The sequence below is a fragment of the Ranitomeya variabilis genome, chromosome 1 (assembly GCF_051348905.1).
Source record: "Ranitomeya variabilis isolate aRanVar5 chromosome 1, aRanVar5.hap1, whole genome shotgun sequence".
Classification (NCBI taxonomy): Eukaryota; Metazoa; Chordata; class Amphibia; order Anura; family Dendrobatidae; genus Ranitomeya; species Ranitomeya variabilis.
Window position 1 is genome coordinate 820,125,003 of NC_135232.1, and position 20,413 is coordinate 820,145,415.

A 20,413-nucleotide genomic window follows, 5' to 3' on the forward strand; every position below is an offset into this window, starting at 1 on the left:
TTTCCAAGCACTCTGTAGCATCACTTGGAAAACTGGCAGGTTGGTCACACTTGTCAAGCATAGTGTTTGACAAATGTGACCAACTTTTTACTATTGATGCTGCCTATGCAGCAAAAAGATATAATGTTAAAAATAATAAAAAAAAAATTGTGATATTCTCACCTTCTGGCGTTCCCCGCGGCGTTTCCCGGAGCGTCCCTGATGCTCCCGTTCCTAGTAATGCATTGCGAGAATGAAGTACCTGTGATGATGTAGCATCACACAAGACCGCTACGTCATCACAGGTACTTGCCGCAAGGCATTATTCGGAACGGAAACATCGCGAGGAGCGGGAAGGCTGCCGGGGACGCCGAAAGGTGAGATCACGATTTTTTTTTATTTTTTTTTTTGCAATTATATGGTTCCCACGGTCTGGAGGAGACTCTCCTCTCCTCCACCCTGGGTACCAACCGCACATGATCCGCCTACTTCCCGCATGGTGGGCATAGCCACATGTGGAAAGTAAGCGGATCAATGCATTCCTATGTGTAAACGCTGATGTTACAGCATAGTTTATGGAATTTCAAGAAATCTCATGCCCACTATGTGTGCACAGACGCCCGCGTTAAGTATACACAGGCTGTATCTGGATCACTTTGTATCACTATTTTTTTTTTTTTATGTCAGAGCTCAGTGACTTTGATTTGGTTGCACAATCACTACACCATGTTCCAAATTATTATGCAAATTATATTTTTCTCAGATTTTCCTAAATGGTCGGTGCAAATGACAGTCAGTCTAATAAAAGTCATCACCCGTTAGATTATACATCAAATTTTATTGAAGAAACCTCCCAATGATAGCAACAGTATAATCTCAAAATGTTTAAAAACTCAAAATGCACTGTTCCAAATTATTAGTCACAGTAGAATTTCTAAACATTTGATATGTTTTAAAGAACTGAAAATGCTCATTTGTGGAATTTGCAGCATTAGGAGGTCACATTTGCTGGACAAAAAAGCTATTTAACTCCAAAACATCCTAACAGGCCAAGTTACATGTTAACATAGGAACTCTTCTTTGATATCACCTTCACAATTCTTGCATCCATTGAACTTGTGAGTTTTTGGAGAGTTTCTACTTGTATTTCTTTGCATGAAGTCAGAATAGCCTCCCAGAGCTGCTGTTTTGATGTGAACTACCTCCCACCCTCATAGATCTTTTGCTTGATGATACTCCAAAGGTTCTCTATAGGGTTGAGGTCAGGGGAAGATGGTGGCCACACCATGAGTTTGTCTCCTTTCATTCCCATAGCAACCAATGACTCAGAGGTATTCTTTGCAGCATGAGATGGTGCATTGTCATGCATGAAGATGATTTTGCTCCTGAAGGCACGTTTCTGCTTTTTATACCTTGGAAGAAAGTTGTCAGTCAGAAACTCTATATACTTTGCAGAGGTCATTTTCATACCTTCAGGAACCTTAAAGGCCCTACCAGCTGTTTCCCCATCATTCCGGCTCAAAACATGACTCCTCCACCTCCATGCTGACGTCGCAGCCTTGTTGGGACATGGTGGCCATCCACCAACCATCCACTACTCCATCCATCTGGACCATCCTGGGTTGCTCGACACTCATCAGTAAACAAGACTGTTTGGAAATTAGTCTTCATGTATGTCTGGGCCCACTGCAACCGTTTCTGTTTGTGAACACTTTTTAGGGGTGGCCGAATAGTAGGTTTTTGCACCACAGCAAGCCTTTGAAGGATCCTACATCTTGAGGTTTGAGGGAGTCCAGAGGTACCAGCAGTGTTATGACCCCAATGGCGAGGATCTCAGAGGAACGTGGAAGTCTGCAGAATACAAAAATCCAGCTCATAGGGCAGTGGTAACTGGGTTGACCATATATCTACTCCTAACGCCAACACTAGAAGTAGCCGGGGATCATTCCTACGTTGATTCTAGATGACACGCGCCAGCCGGAGAATCTAGCTACCCCTAGTAGAGGAAAACAAAGACCTTTCTTGCCTCCAGAGAAGGGGACCCCAAAGCTGGATAGAAGCCCCCCACAAATAATGACGGTGAGGTAAGAGGAAATGACAAACACAGAAATGAACCAGGTTTAGCACAGAGAGGCCCGCTTACTGATAGCAGAATAAAGAAAGGTAACTTATATGGTCAACAAAAACCCTATCAAAATCCACACTGGAAATTCAAGAACCCCCGAACCGTCTAACGGTCCGGGGGGAGAACACCAGCCCCCTAGAGCTTCCAGCAAAGGTCAGGATATAGATTTGGAACAAGCTGGACAAAAATACAAAACCAAAACAAATAGCAAAAAGCAAAAGGCAGACTTAGCTGATATAACTGGAACCAGGATCAGTAGACAAGAGCACAGCAGACTAGCTCTGATAACTACGTTGCCAGGCATTGAACTGAAGGTCCAGGGAGCTTATATAGCAACACCCCTAACTAACGACCCAGGTGCGGATAAAAGGAATGACAGAAAAACCAGAGTCAAAAAACTAGTAACCACTAGAGGGAGCAAAAAGCAAATTCACAACAGTACCCCCCCCTTAGTGAGGGGTCACCGAACCCTCACCACGACCACCAGGGCGATCAGGATGAGCGGCATGAAAGGCACGAACTAAATCGGCCGCATGAACATCAGAGGCGACCACCCAGGAATTATCCTCCTGACCATAGCCCTTCCACTTGACCAGGTACTGAAGCCTCCGCCTGGAGAGGCGAGAATCCAAGATCTTCTCCACCACGTACTCCAACTCGCCCTCAACCAACACCGGAGCAGGAGGCTCAGCAGAAGGAACTACAGGCACAATGTACCGCCGCAACAAGGACCTATGAAATACATTGTGAATAGCAAACGACACAGGAAGATCCAGACGAAAAGATACAGGATTAAGGATTTCCAATATCTTGTAAGGCCCAATAAAACGAGGTTTAAATTTGGGAGAGGAGACCTTCATAGGAACAAAGCGGGAAGAAAGTCATACCAAATCCCCAACGCGTAGTCGGGGACCCACACCGCGACGGCGGTTGGCAAAGCGCTGAGCCTTCTCCTGTGACAACTTCAAGTTGTCCACCACATGATTCCAGATCTGCTGCAACCTATCCACCACAGAATCCACCCCAGGACAGTCAGAAGGCTCCACATGACCCGAAGAAAAGCGAGGATGGAAACCAGAGTTGCAGAAAAAAGGCGAAACCAAGGTGGCGGAACTAGCCCGATTATTAAGGGCAAACTCAGCCAACGGCAAGAATGTCACCCAATCGTCCTGATCAGCAGAGACAAAACACCTCAAATAAGCCTCCAAAGTCTGATTGGTTCGCTCCGTCTGTCCATTAGTCTGAGGATGGAAAGCAGACGAAAACGACAAATCAATGCCCATCCTACTACAAAAGGATCGCCAGAACCTGGAAACGAACTGGGATCCTCTGTCTGACACAATATTCTCAGGGATGCCGTGCAAACGAACCACGTTCTGGAAAAACACAGGAACCAGATCGGAAGAGGAAGGCAGCTTAGGCAAAGGAACCAAATGGACCATCTTGGAGAAGCGATCACATATCACCCAGATAACGGACATGCCCTGAGATAGCGGAAGATCAGAAATGAAATCCATGGAGATATGTGTCCAAGGTCTCTTCGGGACAGGCAAGGGCAAGAGCAAACCGCTGGCACGAGAACAGCAAGGCTTAGCTCGAGCACAAGTCCCACAGGACTGCACAAATGACCGCACATCCCTTGACAAGGAAGGCCACCAAAAGGACCTGGCCACCAGATCTCTGGTGCCAAAAATTCCCGGGTGACCTGCCAACACCGAGGAATGAACCTCGGAAATGACTCTGCTGGTCCACTTATCCGGGACAAACAGTCTGTCAGGTGGACAAGACTCAGGCCTATCAGCCTGAAATCTCTGCAACACACGTCGCAGATCCGGAGAAATAGCTGACAAGATAACTCCATCTTTAAGAATACCAACAGGATCAGTGACTCCAGGAGCATCAGGCACAAAGCTCCTAGAAAGAGCATCGGCCTTCACATTCTTTGAACCTGGTAAATACGAGACAACAAAATCAAAGCGGGAGAAAAACAATGACCAGCGGGCCTGTCTCGGATTAAGGCGTTTAGCAGACTCGAGATACATCAGATTTTTGTGATCAGTCAAGACCACCACACGATGCTTAGCACCCTCGAGCCAATGACGCCACTCCTCAAATGCCCATTTCATGGCCAACAACTCCCGATTGCCCACATCATAATTTCGCTCGGCAGGCGAAAACTTCCTAGAGAAAAAGGCACAAGGTTTCATAACAGAGCAACCAGGGCCTCTCTGCGACAAAACGGCCCCTGCCCCAATCTCCGAAGCATCCACCTCAACCTGAAAGGGAAGTGAGACGTCAGGCTGGCACAAAACAGGCGCCGAAGTAAACCGGCGTTTCAACTCCTGGAAAGCCTCCACGGCAGCAGGAGCCCAGTTAGCTACATCGGAGCCCTTCTTGGTCATATCCGTCAAAGGTTTCACAATGCTAGAAAAATTAGCGATAAAACGACGGTAGAAGTTAGCGAAGCCCAAGAACTTCTGAAGACTCTTAACTGACGAGGGCTGAGTCCAATCAAGAATAGCTCGGACCTTGACTGGGTCCATCTCCACAGCAGAAGGGGAAAAAATGAACCCCAAAAAGGGAACCTTCTGTACACCAAAGAGACACTTTGAGCCCTTGACAAACAAAGAATTTTCACGCAAAATTTTAAAGACCAACCTGACCTGCTCCACATGCGAATCCCAATTATCAGAAAAAAACAAAATATCATCCAGATAAACAATCAAAAATTTATCCAGATACTTCCGGAAAATGTCATGCATAAAGGACTGAAAAACTGAAGGCGCATTGGAGAGCCCAAAAGGCATCACTAAGTACTCAAAATGACCTTCGGGCGTATTGAATGCGGTTTTCCATTCATCACCTTGCTTAATGCGCACAAGGTTGTACGCACCACGAAGGTCTATCTTGGTGAACCACTTGGCACCCTTAATCCGGGCAAACAAGTCAGACAACAGCGGTAAAGGATACTGAAATTTGACAGTGATCTTATTCAAAAGCCGATAATCAATACAAGGTCTCAAAGATCCGTCCTTTTTTGCCACAAAAAAGAATCCCGCACCAAGAGGGGAAGAAGACGGACGAATATGTCCTTTCTCCAGAGACTCCTTGATATATGAACGCATAGCGGTATGTTCAGGTACCGACAGATTAAACAGTCTTCCCTTAGGAAATTTACTGCCCGGGATCAAATCTATAGCACAGTCACAGTCCCTATGAGGAGGCAGTGCACTGGACTCAGACTCACTGAAGACATCCTGATAATCAGACAAATACTCCGGAACTTCCGAAGGCGTAGAAGAAGCAATAGACACAGGCAGGGAATCCCCATGAATACCACGACAGCCCCAACTTGAGACTGACATAGCCTTCCAGTCCAGGACTGGATTATGGGTCTGTAACCATGGCAGCCCTAAAACAACCAAATCATGCATTTTATGTAAAACCAGGAAACGTATCACCTCGCGGTGTTCAGGAGTCATGCACATGGTAACCTGTGTCCAATACTGCGGTTTATTTGCTGCCAATGGTGTAGCATCAATACCCCTAAGAGGAATAGGATTTTCTAATGGTTCAAGAGTAAAACCACAGCGCTTAGCAAATGAGAGATCCATGAGACTCAGGGCAGCACCTGAATCTACAAACGCCATGACAGGATAAGATGACAGTGAGCAAATCAAAGTTACAGACAGAATAAATTTAGGTTGCAAATTACCAACGGTAACAGGACTAACAACCTTAGCTATACGTTTAGAGCATGCTGAGATAACATGTGTAGAATCACCACAGTAGTAGCACAAGCCATTCTGGCGTCTATGAATTTTCCGCTCATTTCTAGTCAGGATTCTATCACATTGCATTAAATCAGGTGTCTGTTCAGACAACACCATGAGGGAATTTGCGGTTTTTCTATCACATTGCACCGAATTAGGTGTCTGTTCAGACAACACCATGAGGGAATTTGCGGTTTTGCGCTCCCGCAACCGCCGGTCAATTTGAATAGCCAGTGCCATAGTATCATTCAGACCTGTGGGAATGGGAAAACCCACCATAACATTCTTAATGGCTTCAGAAAGGCCATTTCTAAAATTAGCGGCCAGTGCACACTCGTTCCAATGTGTCAGCACGGACCATTTCCGAAATTTTTGGCAATACACTTCAGCCTCGTCCTGCCCCTGAGACATAGCCAGCAAGGCCTTTTCTGCCTGAATCTCAAGATTGGGTTCCTCATAAAGTAAACCGAGCGCCAGAAAAAACGCATCAAGATCAGCCAATGCCGGATCTCCTGGCGCCAGCGAAAAAGCCCAATCCTGAGGGTCGCCCCATAAGAACGAAATAACAATTTTTACTTGCTGAGCAGAATCTCCAGATGAACAGGGTCTCAGGGACAAAAACAATTTACAATTATTCACGAAATTCCTAAACTTAAACCTGTCTCCGGAAAACAGTTCAGGAATCGGTATTTTAGGTTCTGACCTAGGATTTCTGATAACATAGTCTTGTATGCCCTGCACACGAGTAGCCAGCTGGTCCACACTTGTAATCAAGGTCTGGACATTCATGTCTGCAGCAAGCATAGCCACTCTGAGGTAAAGGGGAAGAAGAAAAAAAAAAAAAAAAACCTCAGAATCTTCTTTCTTATAATCCCTCTTCTGCAATGCATTAAACATTTAATACGGGCCTGGCAAACTGTTATGACCCCAATGGCGAGGGTCTCAGAGGAACGTGGAAGTCTGCAGAATACAAAAATCCAGCTCATAGGGCAGTGGTAACTGGGTTGACCATATATCTACTCCTAACGCCAACACTAGAAGTAGCCGGGGATCATTCCTACGTTGATTCTAGATGACACGCGCCAGCCGGAGAATCTAGCTACCCCTAGTAGAGGAAAACAAAGACCTTTCTTGCCTCCAGAGAAGGGGACCCCAAAGCTGGATAGAAGCCCCCCACAAATAATGACGGTGAGGTAAGAGGAAATGACAAACACAGAAATGAACCAGGTTTAGCACAGAGAGGCCCGCTTACTGATAGCAGAATAAAGAAAGGTAACTTATATGGTCAACAAAAACCCTATCAAAATCCACACTGGAAATTCAAGAACCCCCGAACCGTCTAACGGTCCGGGGGGAGAACACCAGCCCCCTAGAGCTTCCAGCAAAGGTCAGGATATAGATTTGGAACAAGCTGGACAAAAATACAAAACCAAAACAAATAGCAAAAAGCAAAAGGCAGACTTAGCTGATATAACTGGAACCAGGATCAGTAGACAAAAGCACAGCAGACTAGCTCTGATAACTACGTTGCCAGGCATTGAACTGAAGGTCCAGGGAGCTTATATAGCAACACCCCTAACTAACGACCCAGGTGCGGATAAAAGGAATGACAGAAAAACCAGAGTCAAAAAACTAGTAACCACTAGAGGGAGCAAAAAGCAAATTCACAACACAGCAGTACCAAATAACTGCTGCTTTGTAATGGTATTTTAGCAGCTGCTCTCTTAAAGGGAACCTGTCACCCCCAAAATCGATGGTGAGTTAAGCCTAATCAGGGGCTTATCTACAGCATTTTGGAATGCTGTAGATAAGCCCCTGATGTATCCTGAAAAATGAGAAATAAAGGTTATATTATACTCACCTTGGCGGTCCGATCCGATGGGCGTTGCGGTCTGGTTCCGGGGCTTCCCGTCTTCATAGGATGACGTCCTCTTCTGGTCTTCATGCTTCAGCGTACTTTGCCCTGTTGAGGGCAGAGCTAAGTACTGCAGTGTGCAGGCGCCGGGAAAGGTCAGAGAGGCCCGGAGCCGCAGCGTGAAGACCAGAAGAGGATGTCATCTGATGAAGATGGGTGTCGCGGTCCGGTCCTGCACCTCCTATCGGACCGGACCAGGACCGCCCCTGGGTGAGTATAATCTAACCTCTTTTTCTCATCTTTTTGGATACATCGGGGGCTTATCTACAGTATTACAGAATGCTGTAGATAAGCCCCTGATGCTGGTGGGCTTAGCTCACCCTCGATTTTTGGGGGTGACAGGTTCCCTTTAATCCAATGAATTTGTCTGGCAGAAACCTTCCTCATTATGCCTTTATCTGCATAAACTGTGCTCTGTTTCAGTCACAAATCTCTTCACAGCATGATGATCGCTCTCTCAAGTTTAAGTGAAATATCTAATATTTTCATACCTTGTCCAAGGCATTGCACTCTTTAATGCTTTTTAGCAGCAGAGAGATCATTTTTATTTCCCATATTGCTAGAAACCTGTGGCCTGCTTAAAGAAGTTGTCCACTACTATAACCTTTTTTTTTTTTTTTTCATAAATCTTGCTATTATGGGCCACTGAAAACATCTACTGTTTATTTTAGCAATATTACCTTTTATCATGCTGTAGCAGCACATCTTTAGTGCTGGATTCAGCTCTCATGGGGTTAATCGACAACTTCCTTTCTCCTGAGTTACTGTGCTCTAATAGTACAAGTTCCATGATGCATTGCACTGCTACTAAGCACGAACCTACCACACCCACTCCAAAACACACCCCAACCCCTCCCTCCTCTCCCTCCTTTAGCTTCAGAAAGATTTGTGATGTCATTTCTGTCCAACCTCCTCTTTTACATTTGTCCAACCCACACTCCATTACACACAGATAAATGGACAGATAGATAGATAGATATGGGATAGACAGACAGATAGATAGATAGATACATACAGATATATCTATGTCTATTTCCATAGGTATGTCCATATCCATGTTTCTAAACCCCTTCACCCCCTGGAGCTTTTTTGTTTTTGTTTATCGCTCCCCTTCTTTCCAGAGCCATAATTTTTCCGTCAATATGGCCATGTGATCTTTTGCGTGACAAGTTCTACTTTTGAACGACACCATTGGTTTTACCATGTCGTGTAGCAGAAAATGTGAAAAAAATTCAAAGTGCAATGAAATGGCAAAAAAGGGCAATCCCACACTTGTTGTTTGCTTGGCTTTTTTGCTAGGTTCACTAAATGCTAAGGCTGTGTGCACCCGTTGCGGATCTGATTGCAGATCCGCAGCGTTTTTTGCTGCACTGAATTGCATCAAATCCGCAGTGTAGTGTACAACCAATGTAAGTCTATGGGAGCCGCAGACTTGTTGTGCACATGCTGCGGAAAAAGCCGCACCAAAACCACACCAAGAACTGCATCAAAACTGCACCAAAAACTGTATCAAAACCGCACCAAAACTGCACCAGGTTTTGATGCAGTTTTTGGTGCAGTTTTGATGCAGTTTTTGGTGCGGTTTATGCGCAGTTTTAATGCCGTTTTTGGAAATAAGTAAATAAACGGAAAATGTGCATGATTTGAATGGAAACATGCATGAAAAAAAGGATTCCAAGGCCGGATTCATAATTTCACAGCTCAGTTTCATACGTTTCTTGGCCGGATCCATCGCTGTGCGTTTTTTCGCCGGACAGAAAAAACGTTCCTCTGTATGTGTTTTCCATCCAGAGGAAACAGCTTTTTTGACGGATCCGGCAAAAAACGGATGAAACTCTATGAGAAAAAAACGGATCCGACGGAAAAAAATTGATCCGTTTTTTTCAAAACTCGCCAGAATGTGCCTCACGGCAAAAACCTGATGTGTGAAAGCACTCAAATATATGGATAGATACATCTATGTATCTATAGATAGATATATCCATAGATATATAATAGAAAGGCCGATGTTTCTATAAGGCTACTTTCACACTTGCGTTTTCCGCAATCCGTCTTTTTTGGAAAAAACGGATCCTGCAAATGTGCTCGCAGGATGCGTTTTTTACCCATAGACGTGTATTAGTGAAGGATCGCGAAGGATGGCCACACGTTGCGTCCATCGTGCAACGGATGCGTCGTGTTTTGGCGGACCGTTGGCACGTCCGTCGCGTCTGCCATTTTCTACCGCGCATGCGCGGCCAAAACTCCGCCCCCTCCTCCCCGGACTTCAGAATGGGCAGCGGATGCGTTGAAAAACTGCATCCGCTGCCCACGACGTGCACAAATTTCACAACGTGCGTCGGTACGTCGGCCCGTCGCATAGCGATGGACCCGTGCCGACGCAAGTGTGAAACAGGCCTTAATGAGCGTTTAATAAAAAACTGAAAAAAACGGCGTGGGCTCCCGCGCAATTTTCTGCGCAAGAGGGGGAAAGCCGACGGCCGGGGGCCAATATTTGTAGCCTGCTATGAATATCAGCCCGCAGCTGTCTGCGTAGCCTTTACTGGCTATTAAAATAGGGGGACCCCCCAAAAAAATGACGTGGGGTCCCCCTATATTTTATAGCCAGAAAGGCTATGCAGACAGCTGCGGGCTGATATTCATAGCCTAGAGAGGGGCCATGGATATTGGTCCCCCCCTGCTACAAATACCAGTCCGCAGCCACCCCAGAAAAGGCGCATCTGTAAGATGCGCCAATTCCGGCACTGAGGCTAGTTTCACACTTGCGTTTTGGGACGCTGCGTTTTAGTGCTAAAAAACGCATGCGTTTTTTCCTATACTTAACATTAAATACGCATGCGTTTTTTCCGCATGCGTTTTGACGCGTTTATGGCAACGCATGCGTTTTTGTACGCGCGCGTTCATTTGCAGAAATGCAACCTGTAGTAATTTTTAGCGGCGTTTTTTGCCGCAAAAAAACGCATGCGTTTATTTGCGGCAAAAAAATGCATTGCTGTCTATGTAAACGCATGCGTTTTTAAGCACATGCGTTTGCGTTAAAAACGCATGCGTTTTTATAGAAAAAAAACAGAAAAAAACACTGAAACACCACCCACCACCATCAGGGTGATAAAGGGATCCAAACCCTAACCCTACCTCTAACCTCACCCCTAACCGTTTAATGAACATTTTCTGACAGTCATAGTGCCACGATATTTCAGTGCCACGCATGTAAGTGCCACGCATGTAAGTGCCACGCATGTAAGTGCCACGTATGTAAGTACCACGTGACACGTATTTCAGTGCCACGTATTTCAGTGCCACGTATGTAAGTGCCACGTATTTCAGTGTCACGTATTAAAGTGCCACGTATTTCTGTCACGTTTACGGTTAGGGTTAGGGTTGATGTCACCGCTCTATAGGACCGTCAGTGACACACTCACAGGAGGCAATGGCTCCTGCAGTGTATCACTGAGGTTACTAAAGTTCACTGGTTTCACTTTATGGCAAAAAGCTGCGTGGGAACTTTCTCATACAGCATGCCATAAAGTGAGACTAGGGACTATTTTCTCACAGGGGCGTAGGAATACATTGTGGGGAATACATTGTGGAAGGATACCTTCCTCCCCTCATTGTGTTCCTGGTGCCCCTGGTGAGTGGTTGCGTCAGCTGATGCTCCTGCTCTCCACGGGAGTGGGACACTCGTTTTAATTGGATTTCTGCGGATCAGGGAGTATAGTGTTTGTTTATTATTTTAATATTTTTTACAGATGACAATGGCTTCGGGGATCAAAGTGACAAGTGATGGTGAGTATGTACTCTGTTTTATGTACTGTATGTAATGTATTTATGTATGTACTGTATGTCTGTATGTATGTACTGTATGTATGTACTGTATGCGCATGTCGTCGCATGCCGCATGTCGTCGCATGTCGTCGCATGCCGCATGTCGTCGCACGGCGCATGTCGTCGCATGCAGCATGTCGTCGCATGGCGCATGTCGTCGCATGCAGCATGTCGGCGCATGTCGCATGGCGCATGTCGCCGCATGGCGCATGGCGTCGCATGCAGCATGTCGTCGCATGGCGCATGTCCTGTATGTGTTCTATGTATGTATGTACTGTATATGTGTTTTTTTTTTTTCTTTTTTTTTTTTTTTTACATTCAACACATTAGCCGGATGATGGGACTACTACTGTCCCATCATTGGCTAATGTGTCACTCACTGTCATTGTAGCAGGCAGAGCCCGATGGGACTTGTAGTCCCATCGGACATGCCTGCACACAGAGACAACGCCGCCGCCGCCACCACCACCGCACAGCCACCTTCAGCACCGGCCGCAGCCGCCGCCACGGCACCGGCCGCCGCGGCGGGGCCGGCCGTCGACGCACCAGCGGCCGCCGCCAGGGCACCGGCCGCCGACGCACCAGCCGCCGCGGGACCGGCCGCAGCCACGGGATCAGCCGCCGCCGCAGCACATCTCAGCAAGCAGATCCCAGCACCAGACACCTGCAGTGCACAGCCCCGCCCGCCCCCAGCACAGCACAGTCCCGCCCACAACCCAGTCACTCTTGAGTGACTGCTGACTGTGCGGCTGGGACACGCCTGTTACTGACGTCACGTCAATTTCCAGAGTCTGGAAATTGACATGACGTCGGCGGAAATTAGCGGTGGCTGCAGCCTGGGGGTCACGTGACCCGGACTCAGCCACCAGCAGAGCGCCGCTCACAGGGGAAAAAGGCAACGCAAGGTATTTACACAATTCATCAGGGGCCCCGGGGGGATACATTGGGGGGATAATTGAAAGTAGTGGACAACCCCTTTAATAATGTGGAACATCATTTTTAAGTAGTTTTCCTTTAATTAGAATCACCTGGAAAACTAATTATCACATTTGTTTAAGATTGATTTCAGTGATCCATTGAGCCCTGAGACACAATACCATCCATGAGTTTATTTGAAAAACAAAACAATTAAATCTTTATGACACTTAAACAATTTGCATAATAATTTGAAACACGATGTATACTCTCAAATATATGTACCGAATGTACTTGAGTATAAGCCGAGGCACCTACTTTTGCCACGGAAAACTGGGTAAGCCTATTGACTCGAGTATAAGCCGGGTATGCATTGTCTCCCTCATCCCTGTCCAGCTATTCACGGCTCCCCCTTCCTGTCCTGCTATGCACGGCTCCCCCTTCCTGTCCTGCTATGCACGGCTCCCCCTTCCTGTCCTGCTATGCACGGCTCCCCCCTCCTGTCCTGCCATTTGTAGCTCACCCTGTACTGTCCTGGCATGTGTGGCTCCCCCTTCCTGTCCTGCTATGCACGGCTCCCCCTTCCTGTCCTGCTATGCACGGCTCCCCCCTCCTGTCCTGCCATTTGTAGCTCACCCTGTACTGTCCTGGCATGTGTGGCTACCCCTTCCTGTTCTGCTATGCACGGCTCCCCCTTCCTGTCCTGGTATTTGTGGCTCGTCCTGTCCTGGCATGTGTGGCTCCCCCTGTTGTATGCATAGGTCCCCCCCCCAGTCCCGCATGCCTCACATTGCCCCCCCGTCATACTCGCCCTCCTCTCACCTGCCTCTTCGTCCCTGCATCTCCGTTGTCCCTGCGGCGGGCTCTCCTCTCCGGTCGCGTGGTACTGATCATTAAGGTAATGAATAAGTGCTCCACGCCTATGGGAGTGGAGATGCGTCCATATTCATTACCTTAATGAGCGGTACCACGTGACTGCTCCCCATACAGGAGAGGCGCTGGGACAACAGAGATGGAGCAGCAGAGGATGAGTATGATCTCTTAGCCGGCGGCTGCAGCTGTCGCTGTGCCACAGCCGCCGGCTCCTGTCACCCGCTGCTCTGCTGCCCCCTCCCCCGCCAGCTTTTTGGACCATGACTCGTGTATAAGCCAAGGGGGGGTGTTTTCAGCACAAAAAATTGTGCTGAAAATCTCGGTTTATACACGAGTATATATGGTGTATCATGTATATTAGGGATACGTTGTACACGTGTTCCTTTATATAATCTGCACATATTGATAGCTGTAATCAACCATATAATCTGCTGACAACTCCGCGCTGCTGTAAGTTTTCGAACACAGATGTACAGTATGTTACACTGCATGTCTCCTCACAGTGTAAAATTCTTCACAGCTCACATAAGGTTTATAGAACTCGAGCAGTGGGCAGTGTATAGCGCATAGGAGACACCGGGACTGGTTCCTTCATCATTTGGACGAGAGTGCAAAGTTAGCTATTTCCGCTTCACATAGACCATCCAGATTTCTTTGTTTTTTTGTGTGACTCAGCGTACTTTGTTAGCAGTGAATTTAGGTCTATTAAGTTAATTTAAAAAAAAAAACAAATCTGAAATTTTATAAATTTTAGAAAAATTTGGAATTTTCAAACTTTGAATGCTTACAGTATGTTCTTAAACCAGATCGTAATACCATACACTATTTTCCTAATGTGTATGGGGGCTCCTAATGTGTGGGGGTTAATGTATATGGGTGCTCCTAATGTGTGGGGCCTAATGTGTATGGGGGCTCCTACTGTGTATGGGTACACTAATGTGTATGGGAACACTAATGTGTATGGGACCTGTATGACATGAAATGAAGCATAGAAATTACAGAGATAAATAGATACTGTTTTTTTTCTTTTACATATTAAATTAAAAAAAGGCGTAGGGACCCCCTTACTATTTCAAACCATCACAGATAAAGCTGGGCGCTTCTACCGTAGTATAAGGCTGGGACAGTCCAGTGTTGTTGGCTGTCCAAGACAAAAAATAGAAACACAGCCGCCCCAGAATTAGCACATCACATAAAATAAGACATCGTTTGAAAATATGACCTAGTGCATCTTTGGAAGCAAAAACTAATACAAGACACTGTCTTATTTTCGGGGATACAAGGTACATAGAGGCACCGTAACAGAGAAATGAGAAGTATACGGATTGAGGGCTGACAATGCTTGGCTGTATGCTGGTCCCTACTTCTTCATGCATTCCTTCACACCTAGCTCCTATAAGTCACTGCTGTGAGACATTACTGATGTTTAATTTACAATTTTGTGCAAAATCAGATTAGTAGATTGAAATGGCTCATTGTGATACAAATGAGACAAGAATGTCTGAATGTATGTGTAGATAGTGATTTCACGTATCTATTGCCATTAACTGAGTAAAACAAGACAATGGAAGCGGGAAAGTGCCCTTTGAGTGACCTATTTGTATTGTATGAGGAGATGTGGCATAAATAACTATGTGCGCACGCGCAACAGCATTCTTGTAGTGTGAGAAAAATATTACGACTCGCAACCTGTACAATAACAAATTGTACAGGACAAAAATGCCAGTACGCATGACCAAACTAAATCCAGTTTTAAGTGTATAAAACAGGTCGGCACCTAGGTGGGGGTAGGGACATTCCAGGAGACTTTATGGACGCATAACTTCTGTGATGATGTGTTACCGAATATTTCCTTCTCATCAGTCGAGTCCCCTGGCAGGGAAGTGATGTTACAATATTTGGTAATTATATAGATGCTTACTTTCTCTATTATATAGATGATGATTATGATCATGTAATGTTAGGCTAGCGCTGTTATAATTCATGTGCCTGTAGTACATATATCAAATCATAGCTTAAATTGTTGATTATTAAACCTTTTTTTTTTCATTATTAATAAATTGTTTTACCGAAATAAAGACCTAGTAGTCTTCTTGCCTAATTAGTATATTAGTGAGCGCTACGTAAGTAAGGGGTTTTCCCCTCCCGGAGTGAAAACTCTGTAAGACACTCATTAAAGTGTTGATATTGACTTAGGATTTCTACATCCATAGGTAGTGCTTGAGTTCAAGTCCCCTTCTTCGCTGAAGAGCCTATTTCCATATCTCCTGTCAAACAAACATGAATATTGAACAGCACTCGGATGGCATCCAAATGCTGTCTGTTTAATAAAACAAAGTAAAACCGTGGATCCATAGACTTCCATTTACTAATTTGATCTGTGCCTTGGATTAAAATTAGATGTGTTTTGGTATGGAACCCTTGGTCTGCAGTAATACTCAGGTATGCAAAACATGAAAATATATGAAAAAATATGAAAAACATGGATTAAGGTCGTACTGGAAAATGATGTCTGAGTGAGCCCTAACTTGCTACCGGCAGATTTTCATTGTGACAAGTTGGCTTTAATTTTGCTTCATAGTGCCCTGAATGTAAAATCCTTAATACTTCTGAATTGTTTTTCTTCAACAGAAGAAACAAAGCTATAGGCCGCGATATTATGGAAATAGGTAAGTCTTTGAATATTTTAAATGTTTTATATTTGTAATAACAGCACTCTGCAAGTGTTAAAGGGAATCTGTTAGCAGGTATTTGCTATGTAATCTGAAGACAGCATGAGGTAGGGGGTGAAACACAGATTTCAGGGATGCCATTTCTTGTCAAGTTTTGAGGTTTGGTTTGCTTACAATGATAATTTTAGCACCAAGTGCTTATTATTGCTGTGACTAGCTGGTCACTGAGCCTTGCTCCAACATTCCCCCTCCTGTGATAGGCAGCTCACTGTCTATGGGTATTGTGTATATACAGAGCCTGGTGTGGGCAGGGTTAGCTTTTTCAGCTCTGCTTCATTGCTAAATCTAAAAACTGTGAGAAAGTTTACTAGGTGCAGCCAAAGTGCAGGGCCGTATTTGCCACTAGGCACTTGAGGGCACGTGCGTAGGGCGGGGACAATGCAGGGGGCGGCACCTGAGCAAGGTGTTTTTTTTTTAATTAGTCCTGGGTTACCTCCCGACTAACCAACCCCCCGCGCCCCCCATGTACGCCCCCCCCATATACAGTATGGAGCACTGTGTGGCCATTATACAGTATGGAGAACTGTGTGGCGCCATTATACAGTGTGGAGCATCATGTATGGTGGCCATTATACAGTATGGAGCATCATGTGTGGCCTTTATACAGTATGGAGCACTGTGTGGCCATATTTTTTTTGTTTATAATTATTGTATATAAAACAGTGTGATCAGCAGTGCTAAATGGCTGTGGTTGGGACGTGGATATGGGTGTGACTAGTTGTGAAATGGGTGTGGTCAGAGGCGTGGCCTAAAATTTGCCGCGGCGCACTACGCGCGCTGCAAACTTTGAACCTCTTTCCTTTCAAAAGTTGGGAGGTGTGGTACCGCATTTGCCAGATCATGGCAAGTGCCACAAATCCCATAGGGAATGAATGAGGCCGAATGTAGTGCTGCCGTAAGTGATCCTTTACGCGGCAGATGCAGAAAAACTGCCGGATCTGCTGCAAAAGGCGACTTTCACATCAGCGATTCTTTTCAAAGTCACTGCCGATAGTGTCATACTCACCAAAGGGGGAGGCAGCACTAAAAGTGCCTAGGGCAGCAGAAACTCTAAATACTGCCCTGCCTAAGGCTACTTTCACACTAGCGTTAACTGCATTCCGTCACAATGCGTCGTTTTGCCGAAAAAACGCATCCTGCAAAAGTGTTTGCAGGATGCGTTTTTTCACCATTGATTAACATTAAGCGACGCATTGTGACGGATTGCCACACGTCGCACCCGTCGTGCGACGGATGCGTCGTGCAGTGGCGGACCGTCGGGAGCAAAAAACGTTGCTTGCAACGTTTTTTGCTCCGTCGTAAACGTCTTTTCCGACCGCGCATGTGCGGCCGGAACTCCGCCCCCTCCTCCCCGCACCTCACAATGGGGCAGCGGATGCGCTGGAAAAATGCATCTGCTGCCCCCGTTGTGCGGCAGAGACAACGCTAGCGTCGGGAACGTCGGCCCGACGCACAGCGACGGGCCAAGCCCGACGCTAGTGTGAAAGTAGCCTAAGTGATACATAGTTGGATTTAGCTTCTCTTTACCTACATCAGGCTGCTCTCAGATGACGTAGCAATAACCTGCTGATAGTTTTTAAGGCATGGCTAACATTTAAAGGGGGTTATCTGGGACATCCACAACCCCTTTTAGCTTTGCATTCCTGTTGCAGAGATATTAGAAATTAACATATTAGCGGCAGAATAATTTTAAAAGGCATCGATCAGACTATTGCCCTGCAGATATGGGGTTAATCTGCAGGTTGATGGGGTTCTAAGGCCATGTGGCTATTGTGTGAAAAGCCCAGTTGTTGGGAAGAAATTAACTTTTTTCCTAGTAGCCTCTGGCTCAGTATACAGGGAGCAGTGACTGTATCCATGCCCTGACACTGACTGACTGCCAGCTCAGCAGTGTATCACCCACCAAGTTCTTATCACTAATTATAATTGTAGATCATGAGTATCAATATATTTCATTAAGAGCTTCAATATTTTTAGTCCTTCAGAAAGCCAATTTTCTAAGGCTACTTTCACACATCCGTCTTTCGCCATCAGGCTCAATCCGGCAAACTTTGAAAAAACTGGATCCAGCGAAAGATGCCGCCGGATCCGTTTTTCCCCCATAGACTTGTATTAGCGCCGGTTGACCTTACGTTTTGTACGGTTTTCGCCGGATGCAACAAAAATGTAGTTTCCGGCGTTTGGAAAAAACGTACACAGCTTTTTGCTAGAATGGAAGCCTATGGTAGCCGGAAGGTACCGGATCCGGTAAATGACGGACTTCGGATTTCTTTTTTTTAACCCCTTATCCCCCAAGGGTGGTTTGCACGTTAATGACCGGGCCAATTTTTACAATTCTGACCACTGTCCCTTTATGAGGTTATAACTCTGGAATGCTTCAACGGATCTTGGTGATTCTGAGATTTTTCTCATGACATATTGTACTTCATGATAGTGGTAAAATTTCTTCGATATAACTTGCGTTTATTTGTGTAAAAAATGGAAATTTGGTGCAAATTTTCAAAAATTAGCAATTTTCACAATCTAATATATAAAGCTGAATGTGTGCATGTCCGGGATTGGCATCTGCACCGTCGCAGCTACAGCCACAAAATTTTGCACAGTCACACGTCTAGACCCCGAGAGCGTCATAGGCTATGTTGTGAGGCAAAATTTTAACCCCGCGCGTTCCAATTCACCAAAAATTTTTGCCCTTATCTACATAATGGGGAAAAAGTGAAAGGAAAAGTGTTGGAGGCAAATTGACAGCCAGGAGGAGATGGCATACAGGTATCTATAATATAACGCTGGGAGCGTCACTCTGTCCGAAGCCTTTATAGACTGCGCAAGCGCCGGCGCAGTCTGGACCCCACAGAGCGACGCTCCCAGGAGATCGCGGTGTGCGTAAGCACTGAACGCAGACCGCGATCTCCAACGGAGAAGCAGGGACGAGCCAGGAGGGTGAGTATGCAATATTTACCTGTCCTCCGTTCCACCGATGCGTGCTACTCCGTCCTCCACCTCCTCCTCTGCCTGCGACGTTCAGTTCAGAGGGCGCGATGACGCGCTTAATGCGCGCCGCCCTCTGACTGAACAGTCACAGGCAGAGGACCCCGGAAGACAGAGAGGCGCGCAGCAGTGGAATGGAACGGGGGACAGGTAAATATAGCAAGTGCCGGGGGCCTGAGCTAGCGGCGACTACGGCACCTGACCCCCACAGCGCGCCGGTGTCCCCGCTTGCTCAGGCCCCCAGCACTCGGCGCCCAGCACAGCCACACACAGCTGCCCGCACTCACCGCCGCCACGCACAGTGGCCCGCACTCAGCGCCGCCACGCACAGCCGCCCGCACTCAGCGCCGCCACGCACAGCCGCCCGCACTCAGCGCCGCCACGCACAGCCGCCCGCACTCAGCACAGCCGCTGGCACTCAGCACCGCCACGCACAGCCGCCCGCACTCAGCACAGCCGCTGGCACTCAGCACCGCCACGCACAGCCGCCGGCACTCAGCACAGCCGCCGGCACTCAGCACAGCCGCCGGCACTCAGCACAGCCGCCGGCACTCAGCACAGCCGCTGGCACTCAGCACAGCCGCCGGCACTCAGCACAGCCGCACTCGGGCAGTAGAGCCGGAGAGAGAAAGATGAGAGCAACATACGGCAGAATGGAAACAGGAACAGACAGAATGGGTGCAGCACATTACAACAGAATGGGGGCGCAGGATGGGAGCACCACATGACAGAATGGGGGCGCAGGATGGGAGCAGCACATGACAGAATGATTGCGCACGATGGCAGCAGCACATGACAGAATGGGGGCGCACACATGACAGGATGGGGGTGCAGAATGGGAGCAGCACATGACAGAATGGGGGCACAGGATGGGAGCAGCACATGACAGAATGGGGGCACAGGATGGGAGCAGCACATGACAGAATGGGGGCGCGCACACACATGACAGGATGGGGGTGTAGGATGGAGCAGCATATCACAGGATGGGGGCGCAGGATGGGAGCACATGACAGGATGGAGACGCAGGATGGAACAGCACATGACAGGATGGGGGCGCAGGATGGAACAGCACATGACAGGATGGGGGCGCAGGATGGGAGCACATGACAGGATGGGGATGCAGGATGGAGCAGCACATGACAGGATGGGGGCACAGGATGGGAGCACCACATGACAGGATGGGGGCGCAGGATGGGAGCACCACATGACAGGATGGGGGCGCAAGATGGGAGCAGCACATACCAGGATGGAGACCATATACCAATATAAATGCTCGCCACCCGGGCGT

General features: G+C 47.0%; 1 protein-coding gene across 4 annotated transcripts in view; it reads left to right on the forward strand.

Annotated features, from left to right (window-relative positions):
* Positions 1-20,413, forward strand: part of CENPC (centromere protein C) — a 316,155-nt gene that overhangs the window by 30,362 nt on the left and 265,380 nt on the right. For all 4 annotated transcript variants that reach the window (XM_077275003.1, XM_077275008.1, XM_077275016.1 and 1 more), the window contains exon 2: positions 16,037-16,074. In XM_077275003.1, the coding sequence (XP_077131118.1) occupies positions 16,037-16,074 (38 nt within the window). The remainder of the gene's footprint in view (positions 1-16,036; positions 16,075-20,413) is intronic.